This window comes from Megalobrama amblycephala, linkage group LG19 (assembly GCF_018812025.1).
Source record: "Megalobrama amblycephala isolate DHTTF-2021 linkage group LG19, ASM1881202v1, whole genome shotgun sequence".
Lineage (NCBI taxonomy): Eukaryota > Metazoa > Chordata > Actinopteri > Cypriniformes > Xenocyprididae > Megalobrama > Megalobrama amblycephala.
The window spans coordinates 10628366-10654262 of record NC_063062.1 but is presented as its reverse complement, the minus strand read 5'-3'; the positions used below and the strand labels follow the sequence as shown (position 1 = coordinate 10654262).

Below are 25897 nucleotides of genomic sequence, written 5' to 3'. Positions count from 1 at the left end.
ACCATTTGTTTTAGTGCCTTTACTCAGAGGTAAATAGACAGATGTTTACTTTACAGTACAAACCATTCACCATTAAGATTATGAAAATGTAAAATGTAGATTATTGTCATAATAAATGATTTTCATTGCAATATTTTGCCTTTCTTTTTTGGGTTTCGTGCGAGTCTAGTCTAGCTTTTATTTTGTGGTACTAAGTGTGACTTTTATTTTGAAAATCTTTCTCATCAGTTTCAACAACAGTTACGTTAAAGCTTTGCGACAAAGTTCTGTAGACACATTGCAGTGTGGCGAAAAATGACCACAGCATTAATAAAGTCTCTTAGTATATTAACGAAACCTATTCGAGGTAAGGAAATATATATACTCAGGGTCATAAAGGGATGTTTTATTACATTAGTATTAATAATCATCATTTACACACCCTTATGTTCTTCTAAAACTGCATGACTTTCTTTGTTTATTTCGTGAAACACAAAATATTTTTGGTACTAACAGCCTTGACTTACACTTTTAGTGTATCCATACAATAGTTTCCATACAATAAAAAGTGAATATTGACTGTCATTCTGTCAAACATCACAGGATAAAAAGTCATGCAGTTTTGAGTATTGTTTATTATTTGCAAATTTGTTAAAGAGTGATGGACGCACACTCTTTTTCCAGAGGCTCAGTTGAGCGATGGGCAAAGCCCACAAACAGCACTTGTGTCGGCTCTCCAGAGGAACCTGTCAGAGCTTCGGGAGCGCATGTCTGGAGACGAAGAGATGGAGGAAGCCCGACATCTTCTGGAGGAGGTCAGGAGAGACATCACATGGTTTTGCAGTGATACTAACGACCTAACCTGGAGCTTTGTCCAGGAATGTCTTCTCTTACTTCTCTGCCTGGCGCGTCACTTCAACCGCCTCCTAGAAGCCTTTAACCAGATTCCTGCTGCACCAAATCCTGCGACCCCCGAAGCAGCTCCACCACTTCCCCCAGATGTTCTGAGTGTGGCCCAACAGAAGACACTGGGCACTGTGCTGCAGTTTGTGGTCACACTGGGTCTCTGCCCATATTTAGCTCCTGGTGTAGGGGTGGCACTGGGGCTGAGGTCAGTCTTTGGGGCAGCAGTGGAGGGGGCAGTCCGACACGATGTGGCCCCTGTAGGGGAACGCCGTCTACTTATCACCACTAATGTGCTCCTGGAGGTGTCTGCACTGTCATCACTAGCAACTCCTGTGTTTACACGCCACCTGGGGGACATCATGGCAGCTCTGTGTCAGTTAGCTTATCGACCCCAGAGGCCTGAAGGAGATGGTACAAAGGGCAAGGTAAAAATACACTAATATCAAAGCAATATTTAAAGGGTTATTTCAACCAAAAATGAAAATTCTGTCATTAATTACTCACCCTCATGTCGTTCCAAACCCGTAAGACCTTTGTTCATCTTCAGGACACAAATTTTTTTGATGAAATCCGATGGCTCAGTGAGGCCTCCATTGCCAGCAAGATAATTAACACTTGCAATGCCCAGAAAGGCACTAAAGACATATATAAATCAGTTCATGTGACTACAGTGGTTCAACCTTAATATTATGACGTGACAAGAATATTTTTTGTGCACCAAAAAGAACAAAATAACAACTTTATTCAACAATATCTAGTAATGGGCGATTTCAAAACACTGCTTCATGAAGCTTTGAAGCTTTACGAATCTTTTGTTTGGAATCAGTGGTTCGGAGCACGTATGAAACTGCCAAAGTCATGTGAACCGTTGAAATTTCGAAACAAATATGACGTAACGAAGCCTCATTTACTGAAATCATGTGACTTTGGCAGTTTGATACGTGCTCCGAACCACTGAATCGAAACAAAAGATTCATAAAGCATTGAAGCTTCATGAAGCAGTGTTTTTGAAATCGCCCATCAGTGGTTCGGAGCGTGTATCAAACTAACAGCTTTGAACCATTGCACATGCACCTTTGGAACAGTCCTTAGGACAGTAGACAGGTGCTAGTAGACAATTAAGGTCACAGTTTTAATAACTAATAATATATATAATTAATTTAATTAATCAATCATTATTTATATATATATATATATATATATATATATATATATATATATATATATATATAAATATTCTCATCTACCACAGGGACTGACGGTAGAAGAGCGCAAGACCTGCAAAGAAGCACTCCACAGTCTTCTTGGGAAAGTGTATCAGCCAATCGTCATCAAAGAGCTGCTTGTTCTGCAGGGGGGTCCGAAACAGGTGTGTGTTGCCCACTATCTTTCTGAATACCTCTCTGATGTGTTAGTATTTGTGTGACTCCTCAGAGACATGTCCTGTGTATTTTATGTGCTCTGTCACGCTGCTGTAGGCATCTTCAGGTTCCAGAGGCGGATGTGCTGGAGGGGGAGGTAAGGCTCTAGCCCAAGCTCCCCCATGGCTGAGGCGCCTGTGTGGACAGTTACTGTCTGACAGGTTAATCCAACCACAAGGAGTCCAGGCAGTGGTGAGGGCCATCTTAGAGGGCACCGGAGGTAAGGCTGAATTTAGCAAAGAGTAAAGGAGCTGGTTACATAAATCACTAAGACTAGTCTTACAAGTTAGTCATCAAATTGTTTTCTTTAAGACTGTTCATAAATTTTTTTTAAGTCAGTTACATAAAACGTAGATTGTCCTAATTTGATACTAAATAGTAAGATTGAATGCCCCTTGACTAACTGCTAGTGGGTCATACTAGATCTTAAAGGGATAGTTCACCCAAAAATTAAAGTTCTGTTATTTATTCCCCCTCAAGCTGTTCCAAACCTGTATACATTTCTTTGTTCTGCTGTACACAAAGAAAGATATTTGGAAGAATTTTTGTAATCAAGCACATTTCGCCCCCATGGACTACCATTGTAGGAAAAAAAAGTATTCTCGTCACTTCATAACGTTTAAGGTTGAACCACTGTAGTCACATTGACTATTCCAACTTTTAACTTAGTACCTTTCTGGACCTCAAAATGTACAATGACGTTGTTGCCTATTTGTGCTTCAGAAACCCTCGGATTTCATCAAAAATATCTTTCATTTTTTAGTTATATTTAGGCTTTTTGTGCCTTTATTTGGAGAGGACAGTAGAGAGCAGACAGGAAAGCATTGGGCAGAGAGAGGGGGGCAGGATTGGCAAAAGACCTCGAGACCCATGAACGGATTTGCGCCATATGTCGGCGCACCAACCACTAGGCTTTCGGCACCAACATCAAAAATATCTTAATTTGTGTTCTGAAGATGAACAAAGGTTATAAAGGTGCAATATGTAAGTAAAATATCCAAAAACCACTAGGCCAGTGTTATATATTTTGTTCACTTGAGTACTTACAATATCACAAATGTTTGCAACTATTTGTAAATCGTGAGAAAATTGCAATTTTAACCAAGGCTCCGGGACGTGTGAGGAGTCGTCTGTCAATTGCGTCATACTCACGATACCCTTGGTTTCCTGTTTTATTTTGTAGAAACCATGGAAACACCAAAGACGCTTTAATATAGTACGTGTTTTAATAGGCAAGGGAACAACTGATTTGTACCATGCTTTTACCATGCCTCAGAGAAAAACACTTTTTTGTGAAGTAGCTAACATAGCATAATCAGATGCAGCTTTATTTTTAGTAACAGTAATACAGCATTTTCTGAATCATACAATACGTTTTAAAATGAATTGCATGCCATTTATCAACACAAGCCATCCAGCATTTAATATGATATTCTAAAATCGATCTAGCTTTCTGCAGTGTGTAACAAGTGTCTCACAGCAGCCGCCGAGCGAACGCACAGAGTAACGTTATCACATCATTTTCAACACGCTCAAATGTATCTAATATGATAAACAGAGCTGCGTTACCTCATACTCATGACCGGAAAAGCGGAAGTGGCGCTGGCGACTGTGTCATAATAAAAGTTCCACTGCTCGTGAATCGTGTGTTGCTCAATCGCTCCAGCGGCCTCGTTCAGCTCCCACAACTCTCAATCCTGCTCTGCTTCATACTACAGTAACGTTAATAATCGCATCCATGAACATGATTTCTTCCCGAGTCCTATCTCGATTATTTTCCACAGGCTGTGAGGTGAAGACCACATGTCCCAAGATTCTGCGCTTAAACTTGGCGTCATCAAGCTACCCCTTTGTTTTAAATAGGCCTCTAGCGACCTCTAGCGGACAGAAAATCTTACATACTGCACCTTTAAGGGTTTGAGACGACATGAGTGTGAGTACTCAATGACAGAAATTTCATTTTTGGGTGAACTAACCCTTTAATATTATACAAATGAGCATTATACCAAAATATATTCATTTTGTTACTAACCTCAAAACCTATTTTAAAATTCTTTCAGTAATGCAACCCTAAACTAGTATATTTACTAGTAAACAGGTTAAAAGAATACATTTTTAAAACATTTCAAATTTATGCAATTCTTTTGTCATTTCTCACTGATACTTTATGCACCATTTTTTTAGTATGTGGATACAAATACATGTATAAATACATTGCAACCTGTGTTCATGCTTTTGTTTTGTTTTGTTTTGTTGTCCACAAACTTATAAATTAAATGCAACATCCTGGAACTGTGTGCTATTGCCTGGAACATTACAATTAATTAACCCCAAAAAGCTGCAGACTGTGAAGGAGACAAACATGTTACGTCTCGGTTAAAACGGCTAGATGAAAACTGATAAATATTGGACTGATGGATATGTCAATGAGTGGGAAGTTTTGCATTTTCTATAAACAGCACATTGTCAGTGGGTTTGGCCAAGTTATATAATCTTCATTTTTTGAATGGTGGTGGGAAAAATGTGTATTTTCATCCAGTACATAACAATTCCAATAGGTTTATCATTCCATGGGAAGTCATTCTCATTTTTTTATTTTTTTTTATGATGGCTATGAATGTTTAGCATGTGCTTTCAGTTATGTTTACCTGTGTTTCACATTTCTGACCAGCAGGTGGCGACTCTGACTGGAGGAAATGTGATGCTGTGGCAAAGATTCTTGCTGCCTGTCCTCAGCAGTCCCTTTCTGCTGAGAGCTATTACAGTCAAGTGTGTCCACAGGTGAAGTAATGTTGTTTCATTACAGTCAAAATAGTGAGATTATCGCTGTAATTGTTATTTAGAGTTTTATTTGGTTTGCAAAAGATAACGGTTGTCATATAAAAACAAAAGTAAGAGTTCATTGCCATCTGTTTCCTAAAAACCTATACAGAATGTTTAAAATTTACTGTAATCATAGAATGTAATATCACTGGATTTAGGTTCTGGAGCTTCTGCATTTCAAAGACAAGCTGACTGCACAGCAGTTCCAGAGAGTGGCCACCAGGGCGGCGCTCATCATGGTGCAAGATCGGCCTGAGTTTGCACGGCAGTTCCTGCTCTTTCCTCTTCTCTCCCCACTTCGCCGCTGTGCACAGGGAACTGGTTAGTATTTGTTAGGTGACCGCAGTTTAGCATTTTTATAGTGGCTGATTTAATTTAGGTTGTGTGATAAAGCTGCATCAAGTTGCATGCTAATGTTTGTCCCAAGATGCAAAGGATATATTCTTTTGAGCATTACAAAATTAACTGATAAGCTTTTGTAGGAGATGATCTATCCCAGGATGCAGTGGAGGAGTGGGAGCTGACCCGCTGTATTGAGGATGTATATAAAGTAAGCCAAGCATTCTTTATTGTTTAATGCTCCATATCATCAATTATATGAAACTACTATATAATCATTTACATAAGAATGCTATTTTATTCTATTTAGATTTGTGTGGTGGGTAATAATCCATCAGAAGTGCTGCTGAAAGCTCTAGCAGATGTCATCTCAGCACTGTTCAATCTCTTTTGCTTCACCAAACAGAATGTCTCTCATTTACGGTCAGTCTGCATTTCCAATATGGAGCATTTGTAATAGATGTTTGGAAAAGACTAAAAGTGGTTGTTTCCAACAGTACATCCTGTCAGGAGATCCTGATATGGTGCCTGTCTCACTCAGAGCGCTCAGTAGCTCTTTTGCTGCTGAAACGCTTGTGTGGACTGCTGGGAGAAGTGAGTGGAGTCAGACACGGCTTTCAGTTCTCACCTGGCAGTGAAGGAGGGGCCAGACTTACTGTGAGGGAGCTTATCAGGTATTAATAAATGAGAACCATACAATAATTATACAGTGTTTTGTGGAAAGTAGTGATATATTAGGCAGTATGATTTACCAGCCAGTATTTTGCCAATTTGAGCTTATAGGTTCATGGTCTAATTGGCAAAATAGCAGAATTTTAAAATAAACCGAGAACCTTAAAATGGACAATGCATGTTTTTAAGTGTTTAGTGATGAATTTAAAAGTTGATATTGTGTAAAATATAGATTTTTATTGATTAATTTTGTGTGCATCTTATTTGCTTTTATGAAATTAAGCATTACTTATATTTACATTATTTGTATTTATATTTATAATGACATTTATAATGCTACAAAAGATATCTATTTTAAATATATTTCTATTCATCAGTGAATCCTGAAAAAAAATTCACAGTTTCCACAAAAAAAAAAAAAATAATTAAGCCGCACAACTGTTCAAAAATTTATTTTGTTTTGCATATGTTGTTTTGTGGTTTTCGTAGCTCCAAAAAAAAAAAAAATAAATTTACTAATAAATATTGTTAACATTAGTTAATGCACTGTGAAATAACATGAACAAACAATGAACAAATGTATTTTCTTTAACTAACATTAACAAAGATTAGTAAATACAGTAACAAGTGTATTGTTCATGGTTAGTTCATGTTAGTTAATACATTAACTAATGTTTAACTAATAAACCTTATTGTAAAGTGTTACCGACTTTTGAATGGTATAGTTATGTTGCAAAGCATACAGAATAATTAACTGCCTTTTTTTTCTGTGTTTTAACAGTGATGAAGATGATGCTCTGTATGAGAAGGTCTCAGGTGAGCAGTGGAGAGTCCAGTGTCTGGTGGAGTTATTAGGAGAGATGAAGGACAGTGACCTGCCTGGAGAGTATTTCCTACTGCTGCTGCAGGTGCTGACCTCTGCCAGTTCTGTTTGAGCCTGACCGTTTCTAATGTAGCTCAACAATGTCTAAACTACAGCACATAAGATAAACGAATGCCCATAAGTTGTTTTTAAGACTCTAAAGCAAGGATTGAAGACCCAAGAATGCTTCAGAATGTAGAGTAAAGGATTAAAAAGAACAATCTTAAAGGGTTAGTTCACACAAAAATGAAATTTCTGTCAAGTGCTGACCCTTGTGTCATTCCAAACCTGTAAGACCTTCTTTCATTTTCGGAACACAAATGAAGATATTTTTGATGAAATCCAAGGGTTTTTTTTTATCCCCCATAGAACGCAATGTAATTACCATCATTCAAGGTCCAGAAAGGTATTAAAGACATTGTTAAAAAAGACATCATCCATGTGACTACAGTGGTTCAACCTTAATTTTATGAAGCAAGGAGAATACCTTTTGTGAACAGTGTCGGCCAATACTGAGCCAGCATTTGGACATAAACACAGAAATGTTGCACTGCGTCAACTGCGTAGGAGAAAGACAGAGTATAGAAGTCGTAATTTTTGGGGGGGTTTTGCGCACAAAAAGTATTCTTGTCACTTCATAAAATTAAGGTTAAACAACTGTAGTCACGTTGACTATTTTAATGATGTCTTTCCTACTTTTCTGGATCTTGAATGATGGTAATTACATTGCATTCTATGGGGGATAAAAAAAAAACATTGGATTTCATCAAAAATATCTTCATTTGTGTTCCGAAAATGAAAGAAGGTCTTACGGGTTTGAAACAACATGAGGGTGTGTACTTAATGACAGAAATTTAATTTTTGGGTGAACTAACCATTTAAAGATTTGGAAATTTCTTTCCCAGAATTCCCTAGTAAATTGACTTTCGAATACTGTGAAAGTGGCATGAAATTGAAAGTAGATGCTGAGATCACCAGATTTTCTTTTATTTTTCATTGTGTGTCTGTTTTGTGTTGTTTCCAGGATTTAACAGCTGTGGCTGCTGAGCAGGACGAGGTTGAGCAGGAAGTGGACACCTCATCTATGACCCTGCTGGAGTTAGAGCAGCACCTGCTGGGGTGTGCAGGTGGACACGGACAGAGACTTGCTCTGCTGCAGGCACTGGCCATCATGTGTGAGGGTCTTCCACACACTCTGTTGCTCTCCAAGCCCACTCAGGTGTGATATAGAAGAAGTCATTCACTTGACATTACTTAAACATATTAAGTGGTTCTCTCTTTTCCTGAGTGAATTGTTACATTTGAGTTTTAATTTTAAACTATTTTAAACTTTCTTATCATTTTTTCTTTTCTGCTTTCATTCAACTGAGGTTTTAATAAGAGAAACATGGGCCATCTAAAAATAGAGCACATCATCCCCTGGCCAGATCTGTTCCATTTAACTCGCAACAAAGAATACCTTTACTCTGACTGTTATTTAGGGCACATGTATGAGCCTCTTATGGCTGATTTAGCACAGTTGTGTTATATCAGCAGTTGTACTACTTTATGTCGTGATAAGGTAAGAAGGTGTGATCTCTCAAGCCATTTACATAAGAGCAATACATCTCTCTCTCTCTCCTCTCTGTGTGCAGGTGGTTGGGTTCATAGCGTCCATGCTGCAGAGAGCATGTGTTAGTCTGGAGCGTGGCACTGACAGCCCAGTGGAGAGTCAGACTCTCAGTATGGGAATGGGGCTTGTGGCCACTCTACTCTCTGGAGCTGCTGAGGTAGTGTATTATTATACATTTTGCTGCTGTCCTTTGCTCACTCTAAGAGGAATTGCTCACTGTAAGAATTCTCCTAGTGAAAAGCTGTTTGCCGTGTTTATGAGTAGTTACAATATATTTAATACATAATAATACACAGTATTATTTAAAAGAACTGCATAGAAGTTGTCCCCACTTACAACACACAAAATATGCACTAATATACATTTATTGTTGGTGTGATATTAATTAAAACAATGCAAAAAGGGCAAAATAATAAAATAAGTAAATTGAGTTTTAATATATATTTTTTGTGTGTAATATATTCATTTTGGGAAGTTCTTAGCAATATTGATATGCAATTAATTGTTATTGATTAATTAGCATATTATGTAATTAGTATGATTAAAAGTTTTAATCAATTGACAGCCATCATTTATAGACAAAGTCTGACCTAAAATCTTGATGTTAGGAAAAAATGTTCATGGACATATTATTTATGTACCTATGTATACCTTCTTTTAGCTCACTGCAGATGATTATTCATCGATGGCTGCACTGCTGCCCCACCTGGAACAGATTTCCCAGCAGCACCAAGAGCCAGTCATCCAGGAGCTGGCGTCCGATCTGAGGGCCACTATTGCCACACATGGGGCATATTGCCCTACAACTGTCCCCAGAACAGCCACCCAGCACAGTACTGCCCACAGTCCTGCTCAACCTGCAGGCCACAGTTCAAACTCCCTCCCAGCCAGAGCCCAGGTCCCCTCACAATCAGTCACACATCCCAAACGTACAACAGATCCTAGTGTAACACCCAAAGTTAAAGACTTTCAGACAGCTGGAAGAATACCCAATCCTGGGATTTCTGAGGCCTCATCCAGTAAAGCTTTCTCTGAGTGCCTGCTGGAAGCCTGTGACCCAGATGTGCCCACACGAGCCGTAGCACTGCGTTCACTGACCCGCTCTGTTAGAGATGGAGACAAGGAGGCATTGCAGAACAAGGAGAAACTACTAACAGTGAGTGTATTGATGTGTATCTATCTATATATGCAAGTTAAAACAGATAAAACTGGCCTGGCATGAATTTTAAAATTTTTATTATGTATGATATGAAAGTGGTCACATTTATGATTGCTCTGTGGAAATTTGCAGGTGGAATTTAGTAATTTTACTAGAAATCTGCATAATCGGGAGATTTTGCTTGTGTTCATGTTGGTCATGCAAATTTTGCTGTTTTGACTAACAGAAAGCTGCTTGGTTTTTAATGAAGTTTGTGATTTATGCATCACGACACTATTGACAATGGATGATCTTTATAATGTGAACACATCTTCCCATAGATATATAATATTTCCAGGGAACACATAAATATGCACTTTTAATAATTAGAAAAGCATCTGCCAAATGCATTGTAAATATAAATACAGTAAATATTATAATTATAAAATATTTTTATTATTGTTAAAGGCAAAATATTTTAACAATTTTTTGTATAATTAATTATTATTTTTATATCATATTTTTGTATCACACTAATTTCTGCGTATTATTTCCAGTTAAATTATTACTGTTTATTCTTAATGGCTGATTTAGGATATGTTTACATGACAACGATGTACTAAAAATTTTCACGAACACACAACAACGTTGTCAAAACAATCCCTGTCGCATTTACAGTTCTAGAATTGCGCTTTGATGCAGGCGATCATTATATTATCTGATAAACACTTATTCTCCCAGTATTCATTATTCTCTCTGATGCTAAAAGTCTAGTGTCACGTACACGTCTCTCCTGGGAACTGCGTAGACTCTTCTTCCCTGGGTGACATTGTTTATATGGGCCAGTGACTTTCAGTGTTCCTCTTTCTCCTGTGTGCTAGTGTTGAAGGGTGGGTGAGGGTCTAGACCATGTTTTATAAATGAGGAGGGATGTTTGGTGTGTAAAACCTCTTGCTTGAGGGCGTCTGAAGACTCTTGTGGGATCTAGTTATGATGAGTGGCTTTCTTCTATGTCTCATCTAATATTCTCTGTAATAAGAGCCTCTTCTGTGTCCGACGCTTCATAAATACAACTAATTCACACATAAACACAGACACAGAGCATCACGCTAACAGTGACATAACACCCAGTAATCCATTAGCATATATGAATCTCAAAAAAGTGACTTTTTTTTTTCCTTTTGATTCACTCAGTATGTTTTAAATATTTATTTGTGTCAGTGTCTGTCAGAGTTCTTAATACACATAAACGTCTTATCTGTTGTATTAATTTTTGCTTACTCTTTCATTCTCTCTCAAAGTCATACCACTTCACCTCATGTGAACTCATTTAAATCTTTTAAAACCGCAGGCCATAGACATGTTTTAATTTGCATTACTGTAAACTCGCTGAGAACTGAAAAACTGTCAGCGATAATTAGACTAAGGAATTAATTAACTCTGCCCTAATTCTTTGCTCAGCTTTCAGTGAATTATTTCAATGTGTTACAGCTCTTTCTGGAAAACCTGGAACATGAAGACTCCTTTGTGTATCTGTCTGCCATTCAAGGTAATTCCTTCATTAGTTTGAAAAAAGAAAACAGCCTAAACTCCTTAGAAATACAACAAAATATGACAATCACACCTGCTTTTGATTCATTTCTTTTTTTTTTTTAAAGACTATTGAAGGATTTAAGAAATGAATATCAAATTTTGATTTATTTGTAGTTGTAATGATACATAATAGAACTATTTGTTTTTGACCAGTTGAATGACTTTGTTTTGTTGTAAATACAAAGCACAGACATTGCATTGACCTGATTTACTTTGCCAGCAGAACTCACTGTCAGCTTTACCTCAAGGCATTACAATATGTGTTCAGCCCCCATGTTACTCATTCTTAAAGAATACAGACGTTTGATTAAACCTTTCATTTGTTAAATGACCAGGCTTTGCTGTAATGAATAGACAAACCATCTGATTCCTGTGCTCATTAAAGTAGTCAATATTAAAGGGATAGTTCACCCAAAAATGAAAAGTTGATGTTTATCTGCTTACCCCCAGTGCATCCAAGATGTAGGTGACTTTGTTTCTTCAGTAGAACACAGATGATGATTTTTAACTCCAACCGTTGCCGTCTGTCAGTCAAATAATGCTAGTGGATGGGAACTTCTACTATAAGAGTAAATAAAACTTGCATAGACAAGTCCATATTAAACCCATTGATGTCCTAAACGATCGGTTTGTGCGAGAAACCGAACACACCACTATGTCCAACTGCGTTCAGCATTCGCTTAGTGAGGTCTGATTGCGCTCTGACAACGGCAGTAATGTCTCGCGCATATACTTCAATGAGTGCTAGACATCACTTCCGCTGTCAGAGCGAGATCAGACCTCACTAAGCGAATGCTGAACGCAGTTGGACATAGTGGTGTATTAGAGTTAAAAAATGATATAAATAATGTTCGGTTTCTCGCACAAACCGATCGTTTAGTGTCTTGGGACATCAATGTGTCGTCACGAGCAGGCAGGGTTTAATTTGGACTTGTCTATGCAAGTTTTATTTACTGTTATTGTAGAAGTTCCCATCCACTAGCATTATTTGACTGACAGACGGCAACGGTTGTAGTTAAAAATCATCATTTGTGTTCTACTGAAGGAACAAAGTCACCTATATCTTGGATGCCCTGGGGGTAAGCAGATAAACATCAAATTTTCATTTTTGGGTGAACTATCCCTTTAAACAGCACAACTGTTTTCAACATTGATAATAATAATAAATGTTTCTTGAACACCAAATCAGCAAATTAGAATGATTTCTGAAGGATCATGTGACACTAAAGACTGGATTTATCATGCTGAAAATTAATCTTTGCCATCACAGGAATAAATTACATTTTAAAATATATTAAAATAGAAAAAAAAATTTTTTAAATTGTTAAAATATTTCACAATATTACTGTTTTTAATATATTTTTGATCAGATAAATGCAGCCTTTCAAAAAACATTTAAAAAAAAAAAAATCTTCCCAACCCCAAACTTTTGAACGTTGGGGTATATTATGGAAGCTGGTTTCTGCCATTAAATGAAAACAATAAAAAAGGTACTTAAAGGGTTAGTTCACCCAAAAATGAAAATTCTGTCATTACTCACCCTCATGCTGTTCCACACCCGTAAGACCTTCGTTAATCTTCAGAACACAAATTAAGATATTTTAGTTGAAATTCGATGGCTCCGTGAGGCCTCCATAGGGAGTAATGGACACTTCCTCTCTCAACATCCATAAAGGTACTAAAAACATATTTAAATCGGTTCATGTGAGTACAGTGGTTTAATATTAACTAACCCTTTAAGACTTTTTCTCACAATTCTGACTTTTTGTCTTGCAATTGTGAGTTTTTGCAGAATTCGCAATTGTGTGATATAAAGTCAGAATTGCGTTATATAAACTCGCAATTGCCTGATATAAAGTCAGAATTGCATGTTATAAAGTCAGAATTGCGTTATATAAACTCGCAATTGCGTGATATAAAGTCAGAATTGCATGTTATAAAGTCAGAATTGTGAGATTTAAACTTGCAATTGCAAGTAATAAAGTCAGAATTACATGATATAAAGCCTGAATTGCATGTTATAAAGTCAGAATACAAATTGTGATTTATATCTGGCAACTCTGACTTTATAATGCACAACTGCGAGTTTATATCTCACAATTCTGAGAAAAAAAGTCTGAATTGCGATGAAAAAAAGTCAGAATTGGGAGATATAAAGTCTCAATTGCGTGTTATAATGTCGAACTGATATTTTTTCTCAGAATTGTGAGTTTATATCTCACAGTTCTGACTTCATAACTTGCAATTCTGACTTTATAACTCACAATTGTGAGTTTATATCTTGCAATTCTGAGAAAAAAGTCAGAATTGTGAGAATTAAACTCACAATTGCAAGAAAAAAAGATAAAAAGTCGGAATTAACTTTTTTAATTTTTTTATTTCATGGCGGAAACAAGCTTCCATAGGATATTGATCGTCAGTTGTGGAGGATTTTCTTTTGTATATGTGTGTCTGGTTATTTTAAGAACAGCTTTGGGATCTACAAGGACGCTGTTTCTGGGCCAATAAACAGATTTGGGGTGATCTATTTTAGGTTGATTAGCTAAACCAGCTCTATTTGCAACCAATGTTATCTCACCTTTTGTCCATAAATGGTCAAAACCATCTCAACCATCCCTTTTTTGCCCTATTGAGGAATAGCTAAGTTAAGATTTTAATGCTCTGGCAGCCTGCTGTGCTTTTTATTCATCCTGTCTTAAAGAGGGTCTGTCAGAGTTTTAGTCTTTATTCAAAGCTGCTGTTTCTTTTTTTTTTTGTTTCAGGGTTGGCTGTGTTGGCTGACTCTTTTCCTGAGCAGATTCTGCAGAGACTGCTGGGAGAGTATCAGACCGGGGCAACTGTCTGTCCCCCCAAAAGAGAGCGCTCCCTAGAGACACGCCTCAAAGTGGGCGAGGTTTTAATGAGAGCCTGCAGGGCCATGGGTGAGCACAGTCACTTGTCTGTAGTCTTTTTCATATTTCTTTCTGTATTTCTTTCCTTCCTTTAAAATACTTTCTTTTAATAAACATGCTCCATTTCAGGACCTGTTTGTCAGATCTGTGCAGTGTCGTATCCCCAGCACAAGTGTGCGGTTATTCATTGTGTCTCGAGATCATTCAGTCTGAGTCTGAAGGCATGTCCTCTTGGCCCGGCTCCTTAACGCTAACAGACCGAGCTCTGAAAAAGCCCAACAGCTGCTACAGTCCGCTGAAACCGCACAATGAGTCTCACAGCTCTCTGTCACATTCATAGCGCCTTCACACACAGCAGGGGGCATCACACACTTCACCCGCACACTTGAGCTCAATTTACATTTTCAATCCTTGAGTATTATCTAATGAGACACTTATTTCAATCCTTAAATCCTTGATTTTGTAATAAATAACTAAACGTCTAACCACAACATGCTGTAATCCGATGCGTAATTAAATAAATCCTATTCCTGCATAAGTGTGCCACTGGTTTCCAATTAATAAGGTGCTTGGACAGATGGCCACAGTTAACAAGAACCATGGCATCAAAGAAGTGTTACACTTTTTCTTGCCCCTTTCTTTTTTCCTCCCATCAGACACCCATTTTTTTCTCGTAGATCTAGTCAACAATAGCCGTTAAAGCTCTTTTGATCCTTCTGAAGGATTGGTCAGCTGAACAAGTGGACATTGATGTCTGAATAGGTCCCGGCACATTGATTCTTGAAGGTTTTATACAGTTTGAATAATATTTCAAACAGGGCCTGAAAAAAAAAAAATCAGCTGTGGGCAGCAAGTCCCTCCAGACCCACCTGGCAGCCATTTTAATTGCTTTTGTCTAGTTTTATCCTTATTTATTTCCTATAAAGAATGTAAATTCCTCTTACACTAATACCTAGTCCTCATGAGCCAAAAAATCCCAGTTTAGTGACTTTGCTCATGCTTTAGGTACGTGCTTTGGACTTTCTCAGACTTTCACACTGAGATGGAGAGATTGGAAGAGGAGTGGCGACTTGAGCTTTGTGTGTGTGTGTGTGTGTGTGTGTGTGTGTGTGTGTGTGTGTGTGTGTGTGTGTGTGTTTTCATAAGAAAATGATATTAAATAAACTTGGATTGTTTTTGTGAATCCAAGTTTATTTTTATTATTTTAAGTCTGTATATCTATTTATACACTACAGGTCAAAAGTTTGGAATATTGAGAGAAGTCTCTTATTCTCACCAAAGGTTATATTTATTTGATCAAAAATACAGTAAAATATTAATATTGTGAAATAATATTACAATTTAAAAGAACTGTTTTTCTATTTTAATATGTTTTATAATGTAGTTTATTCCTGTGATGGCAAAGCTGAATTTACAAGTTACCATTACTTCAGTCTTCAGTGTCACATGATCCTTCAGAAATCATTCTAATATGCTGATTTTGGTGTATTATTACCAATATTGAAAACATTTGTGCTGCTTAGTATTTTTGTGGAGTCAGTAATACACTACCATTCAAAAGTTTGGGGTGAATTAAGAAAAAAGAAAGTACTACTTTTATTCAGCAAGGATGTATTAAATTGAACAAAAGTGACAGTAAAGTCATTAATAATAAATCTCAAATAAATGCTGTTCTTCTGAATTTTCTATTCTTCAGAGAATCCTAAAAAACTTATATCCACAAAAATATTACGCAGCAAATACTATTTTCAACATTGATAATATAAGAACCATTACTAGTAATTGAGTACCAATAGTAATTTAGCACCAAATCAGCATATTAGAATGATTCTGAAGGATCATGTGACACTGACACAAAATTCAAAACAAAACAAAATTGCCATCACAAGAATAAATTACACTTTAAAATATATTAAAATAGGAAACAGTTATTTTGAATTGTAATGTTTCACAATATTACTGTTTTTTTTTCTGTATTTTTAATCAAATAAATGGAGCCTTGGAAAGCATAAGATACTTGCTTGAAAAATGTAAAAAAAAAAAAAAAAAAAAAAAAAACGTAATAATTCCAAACTTTTGAACGATATTGTATGTGTCTTAAAAAAAACATCTAAATATCTGTACAAATAAAAACAAATCTTGGACATTCTGTCTTTTAGGTGACCTTGCTCCACACTATGGTCGCCCTCTGATTGGTGTGTTCCTGAGCGGTACACGAGATGAGGACAGTAGTGTGCGTGCCAGCAGCCTCTCTAATTTGGGTGAACTCTGCCAACGTCTCAACTTTTCCCTCGGACCACTGGCACAAGAGGTAGTACTACTCTAGTATTCAAAACCTTCAAGTCAAGAAAACCAGACAAGCTGATGAAAAGCCGAATCTGTGCGTCGTTTAGTCTGTAATTAGTTCTTTTTAAGTAGATCCCCGAGGCTGATGTCATCGTTCTCTTTACTCGGCACAGCTGTGTATGTGTGTACACAATGCACATCTCTCTACACAAGATCACTACTAGTAGTGCTGAGATCAGGGTTTCTGCTAGTGCAGATGGGTGATAGATGAATGAACCTGAACTGCATCAATTTCATTGATTTGCTCATTAAAATCAGCCAATGTCTTGACCACAAATCTTTATGTAGCAGTTGATTGTGTATGTTAAAATTTATTTAAATGCTAGTAAAATAGATCTGTAAATGAAAATGTTCCATTTTAGAATGTTAGCAGATGCTGGTAACACCATAAGATTTGCATACTGAATTGCTTTTGTTTTTTTTTCTTGATTCAATTTGTGTATTGAATGCATATTGTGATTAGCCTATTTTGTAGTACCAAAGACTATAGAATAACACAAGACGTGTCACTCGTATTGTTTTGAATGGGAGAAAGTGAAACGCGCAATATGGCGGAATAAGTCCCGCCTTCTAAATAAGAGCCAATCGCCGACTGGTAAAGTCATCGCGTCATTGCAGCCGTTAGTAGCACCGGTTTCTATATAAATAGAGACGCGCATTTAGGTCTGCGCATGCGCTTTAGCTTGATCCAGCCTGAAAAATACAGTTTTTTTTTTTTTTTTTTTTTTTGTCTTGATTCGAGCGTTTGGAAAAAAATTATATGACAGTTGTCAGATTTCATTGGTGATTACAAATATGAAATTTAATCGAAAGCTTGGCAAACAGCTTTGGAGAATTTGATGTTTCCCCATTCAAAGTGATAGGAGCTGCATGATGCCCAGGATGCCCAAGAGGCGTTTCAAAGATGGCCGCCGAGTGAAATGACTTTGGTAGTACTTACTTAACAATTTATAGCTACCTGTGAAAGTGGCATAGAATACGTTGGTTTTGCGTTATGTTGATTCTCGAGGGTATGCACGTCACGTCACCGTCAACCATTATGACTACGGCTACGCCCACTGAGTGGCAAAACACTTAGTGGCAGCATTGGTTTTCAGCGTGAATGCCACGAAAAACACACAAAACACTTCAAAAATGGGAAAGAGCTTTGCGATTGACTGTACAAATAGCTTTGATGCAAAATCTGAGGTATAGTTTTACAGACTGCCAAAAGCTACAGAAAAAAGAAGCAAATGGATCGCTACAATTCACAGAAACGGCTAGAAACGTGGATTTGCAGTTATCATTTTGTGTCGAAATCATACTTTATATATTGTATTGTTATATATTATGTTGACAACTCATCAATTAAATATTTACCATCTTATATTCTGCATAATTCGGTGTTTTTAAATAAACACTGACAAAAACTATACAAGTTTTAGGGCTGGGCAATATGACGATATATATAACATTGATATAAGTGATTATTCGGATTTAGACCTACCTATATTGTAGTTATATAAAGCATTCACAGGCAGATTTGCTTTATGTATTTCCCCGGCGTCGAAATCAGGCACATATAAATGTCAGGAAACGCGATTCCTGGCTGCATGCCAGTATCCATGGATTAGGTTTCTTTGGCATGTTATAAGGAACACTTTCGAGCCCAACCTTTAAGTGTAATCGTTTGTTTTACTCGCATTTTCGCAGTTTCCCCTATTAAATCCAGTCATTCAGCAGGCTCTTTTGCCACTCAGTCCAGCTGAGGGAGCGTGTTCTGGCAGGGAAGTGACGTCAATGCATACCCTCTATAGAAAACAAGAAGTGTCCTAAGGGTTGGGGAAAGTATTGCTTTTTGTTCAGTTGAGCACTCCCCATATTAATTCTTAAAATCCTGAGATCAGTCTTTTACTCTAAGCCTAATTTCAGTGACTAATGCAAGTGTATTTGTACAGCCCAATTTACAATACAAATGACTTTTGTGAGCTGGTTATTTTATTGATTAGTTCTTTTTTTCCATATGTAAGTGAAATGGACATTCATAACTAAAATATACCCAGATGAATCATAATTAAATCAAATCGATTTTAGAGCCTGTGCCTCAGAATCACATCAATCATCAAGTCATGTCAACAGAATTTTATGCAGAATCAAAGCCTAAAACCTTATGAGACTTTAGCATTATACTTTTGCTGCCTTGCAAGCATTGATGTTTCCTTCAGGAAATACAAATCTAGTATTCTTTGATACTTGTGCCAATATGTGAAATGTGTGACGCCTTGCAGTTGGAAAGCAGTTTGTTTATTTTTCAGCGCTTGTGCATACGGTCGTTGAGAATATCTACTGTAAGTGGCTGAACTGCGGCAGTGGTCTAGAGATCTTCATGAATAAGCATCTCTGTCAGTGTGACTAACTGGGCTGCTTATTCATGAAAGAGCCTTCTGCAACAGGCTGTTCTAGACCATCTTGACCATCAGCCTACTGCAAACCCTTGTGCATGTGTTTAGACATCAATCGACCCACTACATTGACATAAAGATCAACTAGTGCAGCATTGCAGATCTCTGCAGCCTGCGTGCGTCCTTTGTATTTGACCTCTGTTTGTATGGTCCCTGCAGCTGAGCACGTGTCTCACCGCCCTGATAAAGACGGACAGAGAAGCAGAGGTTCGAAGGGCTGCGGTCCATGTCATTGCCCTCGTTCTTAGGGGCCTCAGTGATAAAACAACTCAGGTGAGTATTTTTAAATGTGTGTTCAATTAAACATGATACTTGTGATTATGCAGTAGCTGGTATTAGGCCCTGTTTACACCTGGTATCTGATCACAAGTAGATGATGGTGTTTTATTCTGTCTCTTTTGTCCATTTTCAACCACTTCTGACCTGATGTCTTCGAGGGGAGGGTGGGTAAGTGTGTGGGATTTTTCAAATATTGCAATTTTCATATGAACGTGATAGGAGACGATGGAAAAATATACAGAGAGCAGCAGCTTTCGTTTCTGATCTGATAGCCGCAAGACCACACTGAACACTGTGAATCAGGAATGGTGAGAGAACATTGTGCTTGGTACATTTTTCATCTTCAAACCAAACTTGGGTCTTTAGCCGACAAAGTTTAAATCCCATCTGGCTAGTGCACTTCCCATAATGTTTACGCATTAAGTCAGTAGGCGAAGAGTAGGTGGTCTTTTGTGGCTGTTCGAACACATTCGACCACATGAGCATTTATACTACGAAAGCAATCCGGTCATTTTTCGATGCGACTACCTCTGGAAATGGTCGAAAGTGGACAAGCTCAAAGCATTTTAGACACTGTTTACACATGTATTTAGCATCATCCACTTGTGATCCGATCGACCTAAACACATCTTATGTGAACAGGCCCTTAAATTAATATGAAAAGCTTTTTTAAAGGACTTAAATGTTTTTTTTTTAATTAGTCAGTATTTTAATTTAATCTTTAAAGGTGCCCTAGATTCAAAATTTGAATTTACCTTGGCATAGTTGAATAACAAGAGTTCAGTACATGGAAAAGACATACATTGAGTTTCAAACTCCATTGCTTTCTCTTTCTTATGTAAATCTCATTTGTTTAAAAGACTTCCGGAAAACACGTGGATCTCAACATAACACCGACTGTTACGTAACAGTCGGGGTGTACGCCCCAATATTTGCATATGCCAGCCCATGTTCCCAACATTATGAAAGGCATTAGACAAGGGCAGCCAGTAACGTCTGGATCTGCACAGGTGAATCAACAGGCTAGGTAAGCAAGAACAACAGCGAAAATGGCAGATGGAGCAATAATAACTGACATGATCCATGATAGCATGATATTTTTAGTGATATTTGTAAATTGTCTATCTAAATGTTTCGTTAGCATGTTGCTAATGTACTGTTAAATGTGGTTAAAGTTACCATCGTTTCTTACTGAATTAACGGAGACAAGAGCCGTCGCTATTTTCATTTTTAAACACTTGCAGTCTGTATAATTCATAAACACAACTTCATTCTTTATAAATCTCTCCAACAGTGTAGCATTAGCCGTTAGCCACGGAGCACAGCCTTAAACTCATAAAGAATCAAATATAAACATCAAAATAAATACTTTACTCACATAATTCGAAGCATGCATACAGCATGCATGACGAACATCTTGTAAAGATCCATTTGAGGGTTATATTAGCTGTGTGAACTTTGTAAATGTGCTGTAATATAATCGAGAGCTCGTGTGGCAGGGAGCACGCGAATTAAAGGGGCGGCGCGCTGAAAAAATCAGTGCATAGTTAATGATGCCCCAAAATAGGCAGTTAAACAAATTTATTTAAAAAAATCTATGGGGTATTTTGAGCTGAAACTTCACAGACACATTCAGGGGACACCTTATATCAACTTATATTACATCTTGTGAAAAAGCATTCTTGGGCACCTTTAAATTAAATTATTTTATATTTCTATTTTATTAAATTTTAAAATGTAATATTTTCCTGTAATGGCAAAGCTGAATTTTCAGCATCATTACTCCAGAGTCACATGATTCATCAGAAATCATTCTAATATGCTGATTTGGTGCTCAAGTGACACTTCTTTTTATTATCCCTGTTGAAAACGGCTCTTCCGCTTAATATTTTTGTGTAAACCGTGATGCATATTTTCAGGATTCTTTGATGAATAGAAAGTTCAAAAGAACAGCATTTATTTGAAATAGAAATCTTTTGTAATATTATAAATGTCTTTACGGTTACTTTCATTGGTCAGTTGATCAGTTTTTAAAAAACAAAACAAAATTGTGATATTCAACAGCATGCCACAGATGCTATCCATTTACAGCATGTTTTTAACACAAAATCATCACTGAGTTTATTCATTTGAAAAGGCATCCACTTTAAGTTTTTTTTTTTTTTGGGTAAATTCTGAAAACAGAAGGACATTCTCTGAGGTTATGTCTGTGTTTTGTGTGTGAGTATAATGAAGTAGGTTGTTAGGTCTTCCGATCTGGTGTCTTCAGATCAACGCACATGTTTAGTGGGAGGAATTCTTCCAGCATCTGGACTGATGAGCAGCAGCTGTAATTTTCTGCTCTCTTATTTAGAGGTCATCTGCAGTGTAAGATAACCAATGCTCTGTCTAATCATCACTCTCAGCAGACACTCTTGTTCCCACGGCTCTCATCACTTTCCCAGCAATTCCTTTAATTTCCGATATAGCTCCTACAGGTCATTTGGTGCTTGATGGATAAAATTAATAGATCTAAATCATACGATAACCTTTTTTCATATTTTCAGAAGAAAAGTTAGTCCTTGCTCATGCAAAAATTGTCCCTGCAGTGTTATAGTGTTGTAAGGTGTTGCCAAGAAAAGTACTATGGTACTTTTTTACCTGGTAAAAAAAAAAAAAAAAAAAAGTCCATCAAGTCAAATTAATAATCATTGATGTCCATAACGTGTGCAGGCTGAGTTAATAAAGTTTAATGTCTAGGGTTAGGTGTTTTTTGAGAAACTCTATGTAGTTTTATGCATCACAAGTTTAGAGTTATAGCTGTAATTACATTAACCAATCAGAGGTGTGTAACAGCTTGGATAGATGTAAGAACATTGAGTCTCTGATCCACCAGACTATTGGCATCCAAATTCATATTCAACAGATGTTTACCCTGTTGTGAGGTCATATGAACCACACCACTGACCACATTTGTACATTTTATTGATTAAATTTTTTTTTTTTTTATGTTGTCAGCAAACTGGCAGCCGTTTGACATTCCAGCCTCACAGACTTCAGATCTGTTCCCCTATATTGCAGTGTGATGATAATATTCCAGTTAAATATAATAGGGAATGAATCACAAGACTGTCTCACATTCCATGAAAACGAGATACTTGATCACTGTTACCGCTTATTTCCTTCATCAAAAGTATTTCTTCAATGTAATAATCTTTAAACCTTGATAATGTCTTCATCTTATTTGCCAGATTTGCCAGTGTGATTATAGTTAGTATAATTTTCTATAGAAAATAAAAAATAAATGAGCCTAAATAAATATAATCAAATAACAAATATTTTTAAATAATTAAAACAATAATAAAATTTAAATTTAAAAATTACTTTTCTTCAAAATATTTTATTTACATTAGTTTAATATTTGCACAATATTTTTTTTGTAATAAGATGATATATTTAATTTTGCAGAGAGGTTGACAAAATGTCAGGATGCTAAATCTTCTGCTTTGTCCTTTTACTACTTCACTTTGCAACACTTGGAATTTTTTGGAGTTTGTCCTCATACAACACATCTTAAATTCCCTCCATAAACGCACATGAACTGATCCCATGACCTCAGAGCAGACTGAACTGGCCACTGCTGCTGCAATTGACCTTTTATACTTTTGACCCTCTGATTTACAGCACCAGTGTCCACCCTAGTCAGTACCCTGATCTTTGAAATATTTGCACATGCACTTTATAGGACAGGTTTTACTAGACTCCGCTTCAGACAGTGCTGTTTCTGGCCTGCGCTTTGGCATTGGCCCGGGTGCGAAGTCATGTCTGTCACCGCCGTCTGTTGAGTTTCCCAGGATGGAGCTTGACAGAGGTCCTTCTGTTATGAAGAACGGTTGTTACTCTGTACAGCTGTTGCAGTGAGTAATGAGATGGCTCGTTCAGGTAAACCATAAGTCTCAGTGCCTGGTGTCCTCTTAGTGTGAGCCTAAAACAGCTGACTGCTTACAAAAGCACTCTCCTGCTGTAAGGGAGAAGGTCAAGAGACCGTCTGCCTCAAGAGACATATACTGTACTCATTATTTTCTCCTCCTTGTTTGTCCTTTTTCTCGCTTTAAGTTGTACAGTGAAACATCTGCTCACTAAGTGCTTTCTGTCTCCCCTTCTGCTTTTTCAGGTTCTTGGGGATGTTTTGTTGGAGCTGTATCGGGCTTTGAAGTGGGTGGTGCGGTCGGACCCAGATGACGTGGCTGTACTCCATGCTCAGCTCGCTCTGGAGGAGCTGGATGATGTTATGAGGAGGTTCATCTTCCCTCAGCAAAAACTTGAGAAAAAGATTGTGGTACTTCCTTGAAAAGCGCTCCAGGAGTTACATAACATTTTTGTAGACAGAGGATTACCATCTGTAATTTATAAAAAAAAAAATTCTGACCCATATTTTCATTCTCAAACCAACAAAAACCTGTCTTTCCATTGATAAACTAGCATTGTACCTTTTGTTATCTGGTACACTGAGGTTAGAGGGCACCAGAAGCACAATATATATTTGTGTAAAGAGCCCTGCAATAGCTGGTTTCCACTCTGTTCTGCACTGGTGATAAAATGCCTGTTTGCTTTTTATCGAATGTTTGTGGTACATATAAAGACGGCTAGGTCATGACATCATTGTAAGATACGACAGGGCAATTAGTCATTCTCTTAAAATTCCTCCCACTGCACAATACTAAAACTTCCCATTCATGTTAACCGTCTCTATGGCATCCTGACCTCTCGGGTCTGCCCTGAAGCAGAGCTGGTTAAATACCATATAAATACAAATGTTAGCATTCATGCTAACTCATAAAATGGTAGTGTCTCTAAAATAAAATAAAGAGAGCTTATTTTTCCAAAGCTGGTCTAATGTGTTTATATTATGCTGTTGTTAACAGTTTCTTTTTCCCTTTGCTAGGACTGTTTTAAAGACAATGTAAGTGTAAGCACATGTCTGAACATCTGGGTTAGTTTGCAGTGCCACAAGTTGCTGTCTGCCTCATGTGCTGTAAGGTAATGGAGGTGAACCAAATAATAATCTGGTAAAAACAATTCACATTGTATAACACACAAGCATTTGTGTGGGTTTAGTATTTATATAGATATATAGAAGATATTTTGAGAAATGTCTTGTTTTTTGTACAAATGGAAGTCAGTGGTTACCAAAACTGTTTGGTTACCAACATTCTTCAAAATATCTTCACTGACAAAGAAATTCGGCACAGATTTGGAAGGGGTGGGGTGAGAAAATGTTTTGGGTAAACTGCCCTTTTAAGTATTTCTGAGTAAAGCAGAAAAAATGTAGGACAGGAATTGGGGGCATTTAATACCAGATTGGAGCCAGACTGAATGAGACTTTGCTAAAATAATATTTAAATTGTGCCCAAATGTACTTAAACTGTGTAAATGTAATTACACTTTGATTAAAGATTACAAAGACAGACAGGTTTTACTTTGGAATAACATGCACAAATGAAACATTCTCAATAAGATCAGTAGAAAAATAAGTGAATATGACCAATTTAGATTTCATATTGACCACATTTTCATCTCAACAATGCATTTTCTGTGTTCAGAAACTTTGAGAAAAGAGAAACCAGGATAAATATAATTTCTATAACTCTTGAATAACAAACAAGAAGACAAAAAATCTGAAATAGTTTGTTAAACTTTGTGCTGTTTTTTTTTTTTTTTTTTTTTTACTGTTTAGCACCAACAACTTTTTAACATTTTAGTGTGGATTATGGTGATTCACACTTAAACATCAGTTTATGTCGGCACCGATAGCCTAGTGGTTAGTGCGCCGACATGTGATGCAAATGTCTCGAGGTCCGATGCCGATCCTGCCCCCCTCTATCTGCCCAATGCTCTCTACTGTCCTCTCAGAATAAAGGCACAAAAAGCCCATAAATACTTTTTAAAAAAATCTGTTTATTACGTTTTTATTGATCACAAATGTGAAAAAGACAAACGTTTCAGCTCTCAAACTTCAGTGTGAATTCCATTATTTTGTGATACTGTCAAAGACTTTGCAAAGAGATTATTACTGATGGATGGAGCAGTTACTCTGTATATTAGTATCAGTATTACACCTGACAGAAAACGTCCAGCCATGTGCAAAACAGCGATGCTTATTTTAACTGAAATTTTTAATGCTTGTGTAGTAGCCTTAAAGGGAAACTTCACCCAAAAATAAATGTTGTCATTTACTCACCCTCAAGTTGTTCCAAACCTATATTAATTTCTTTCTTCTGCTGAACACAAACGAAGATATTTTGAAGAATATGATTAAACAGTTAATGAATCCTATGGCTTTCCATAGTATTGAAAAAAAAAATACTATGGAAGTCAATGGTGTCCATCAACTGTTTGGTACGGAAGAGGATTAGGGCCAAGCAATAATAAAAAAATAAAATCCATCTCGAGATTAAAGTTGTTAAATTTCAAGAAAAAAGTCGAGATAAAATGTTGAGAATAAACTCGTTAAAATTACGAGAAAAAACTCATTAAATTTCGAGAAAAAAGTCGAGATAAAATGTTGAGAATAAAGTCATTAAATTACGAGAAAAAGTCATTAAATTACGAGAAA

General features: G+C 36.9%; 1 protein-coding gene across 2 annotated transcripts; it reads left to right on the top strand.

The window, feature by feature from the left end:
- The first annotated feature begins 222 nt into the window (after positions 1 to 222).
- On the top strand, positions 223 to 24168 carry tango6 (transport and golgi organization 6 homolog (Drosophila)). 2 transcript variants are annotated; one of them, XM_048168907.1, is made up of 18 exons: positions 223 to 346; positions 664 to 1310; positions 2138 to 2254; positions 2364 to 2526; positions 4978 to 5087; positions 5288 to 5450; positions 5612 to 5679; positions 5779 to 5891; positions 5966 to 6142; positions 6922 to 7048; positions 8027 to 8221; positions 8637 to 8771; positions 9276 to 9770; positions 11244 to 11301; positions 14108 to 14266; positions 16396 to 16547; positions 19183 to 19296; positions 23456 to 24168. In XM_048168907.1, exons 1-18 carry the CDS (start codon positions 295 to 297, stop codon positions 23630 to 23632), a joined length of 3222 nt encoding a protein of 1073 aa, XP_048024864.1. In that variant the 5' UTR covers positions 223 to 294; the 3' UTR covers positions 23633 to 24168. The 2 variants fall into 2 exon arrangements, with proteins under 2 accessions (XP_048024864.1, XP_048024865.1); XM_048168908.1 differs by having other exon boundaries at positions 280 to 346; positions 4981 to 5087.
- The last annotated feature ends 1729 nt before the right edge of the window (positions 24169 to 25897 follow it).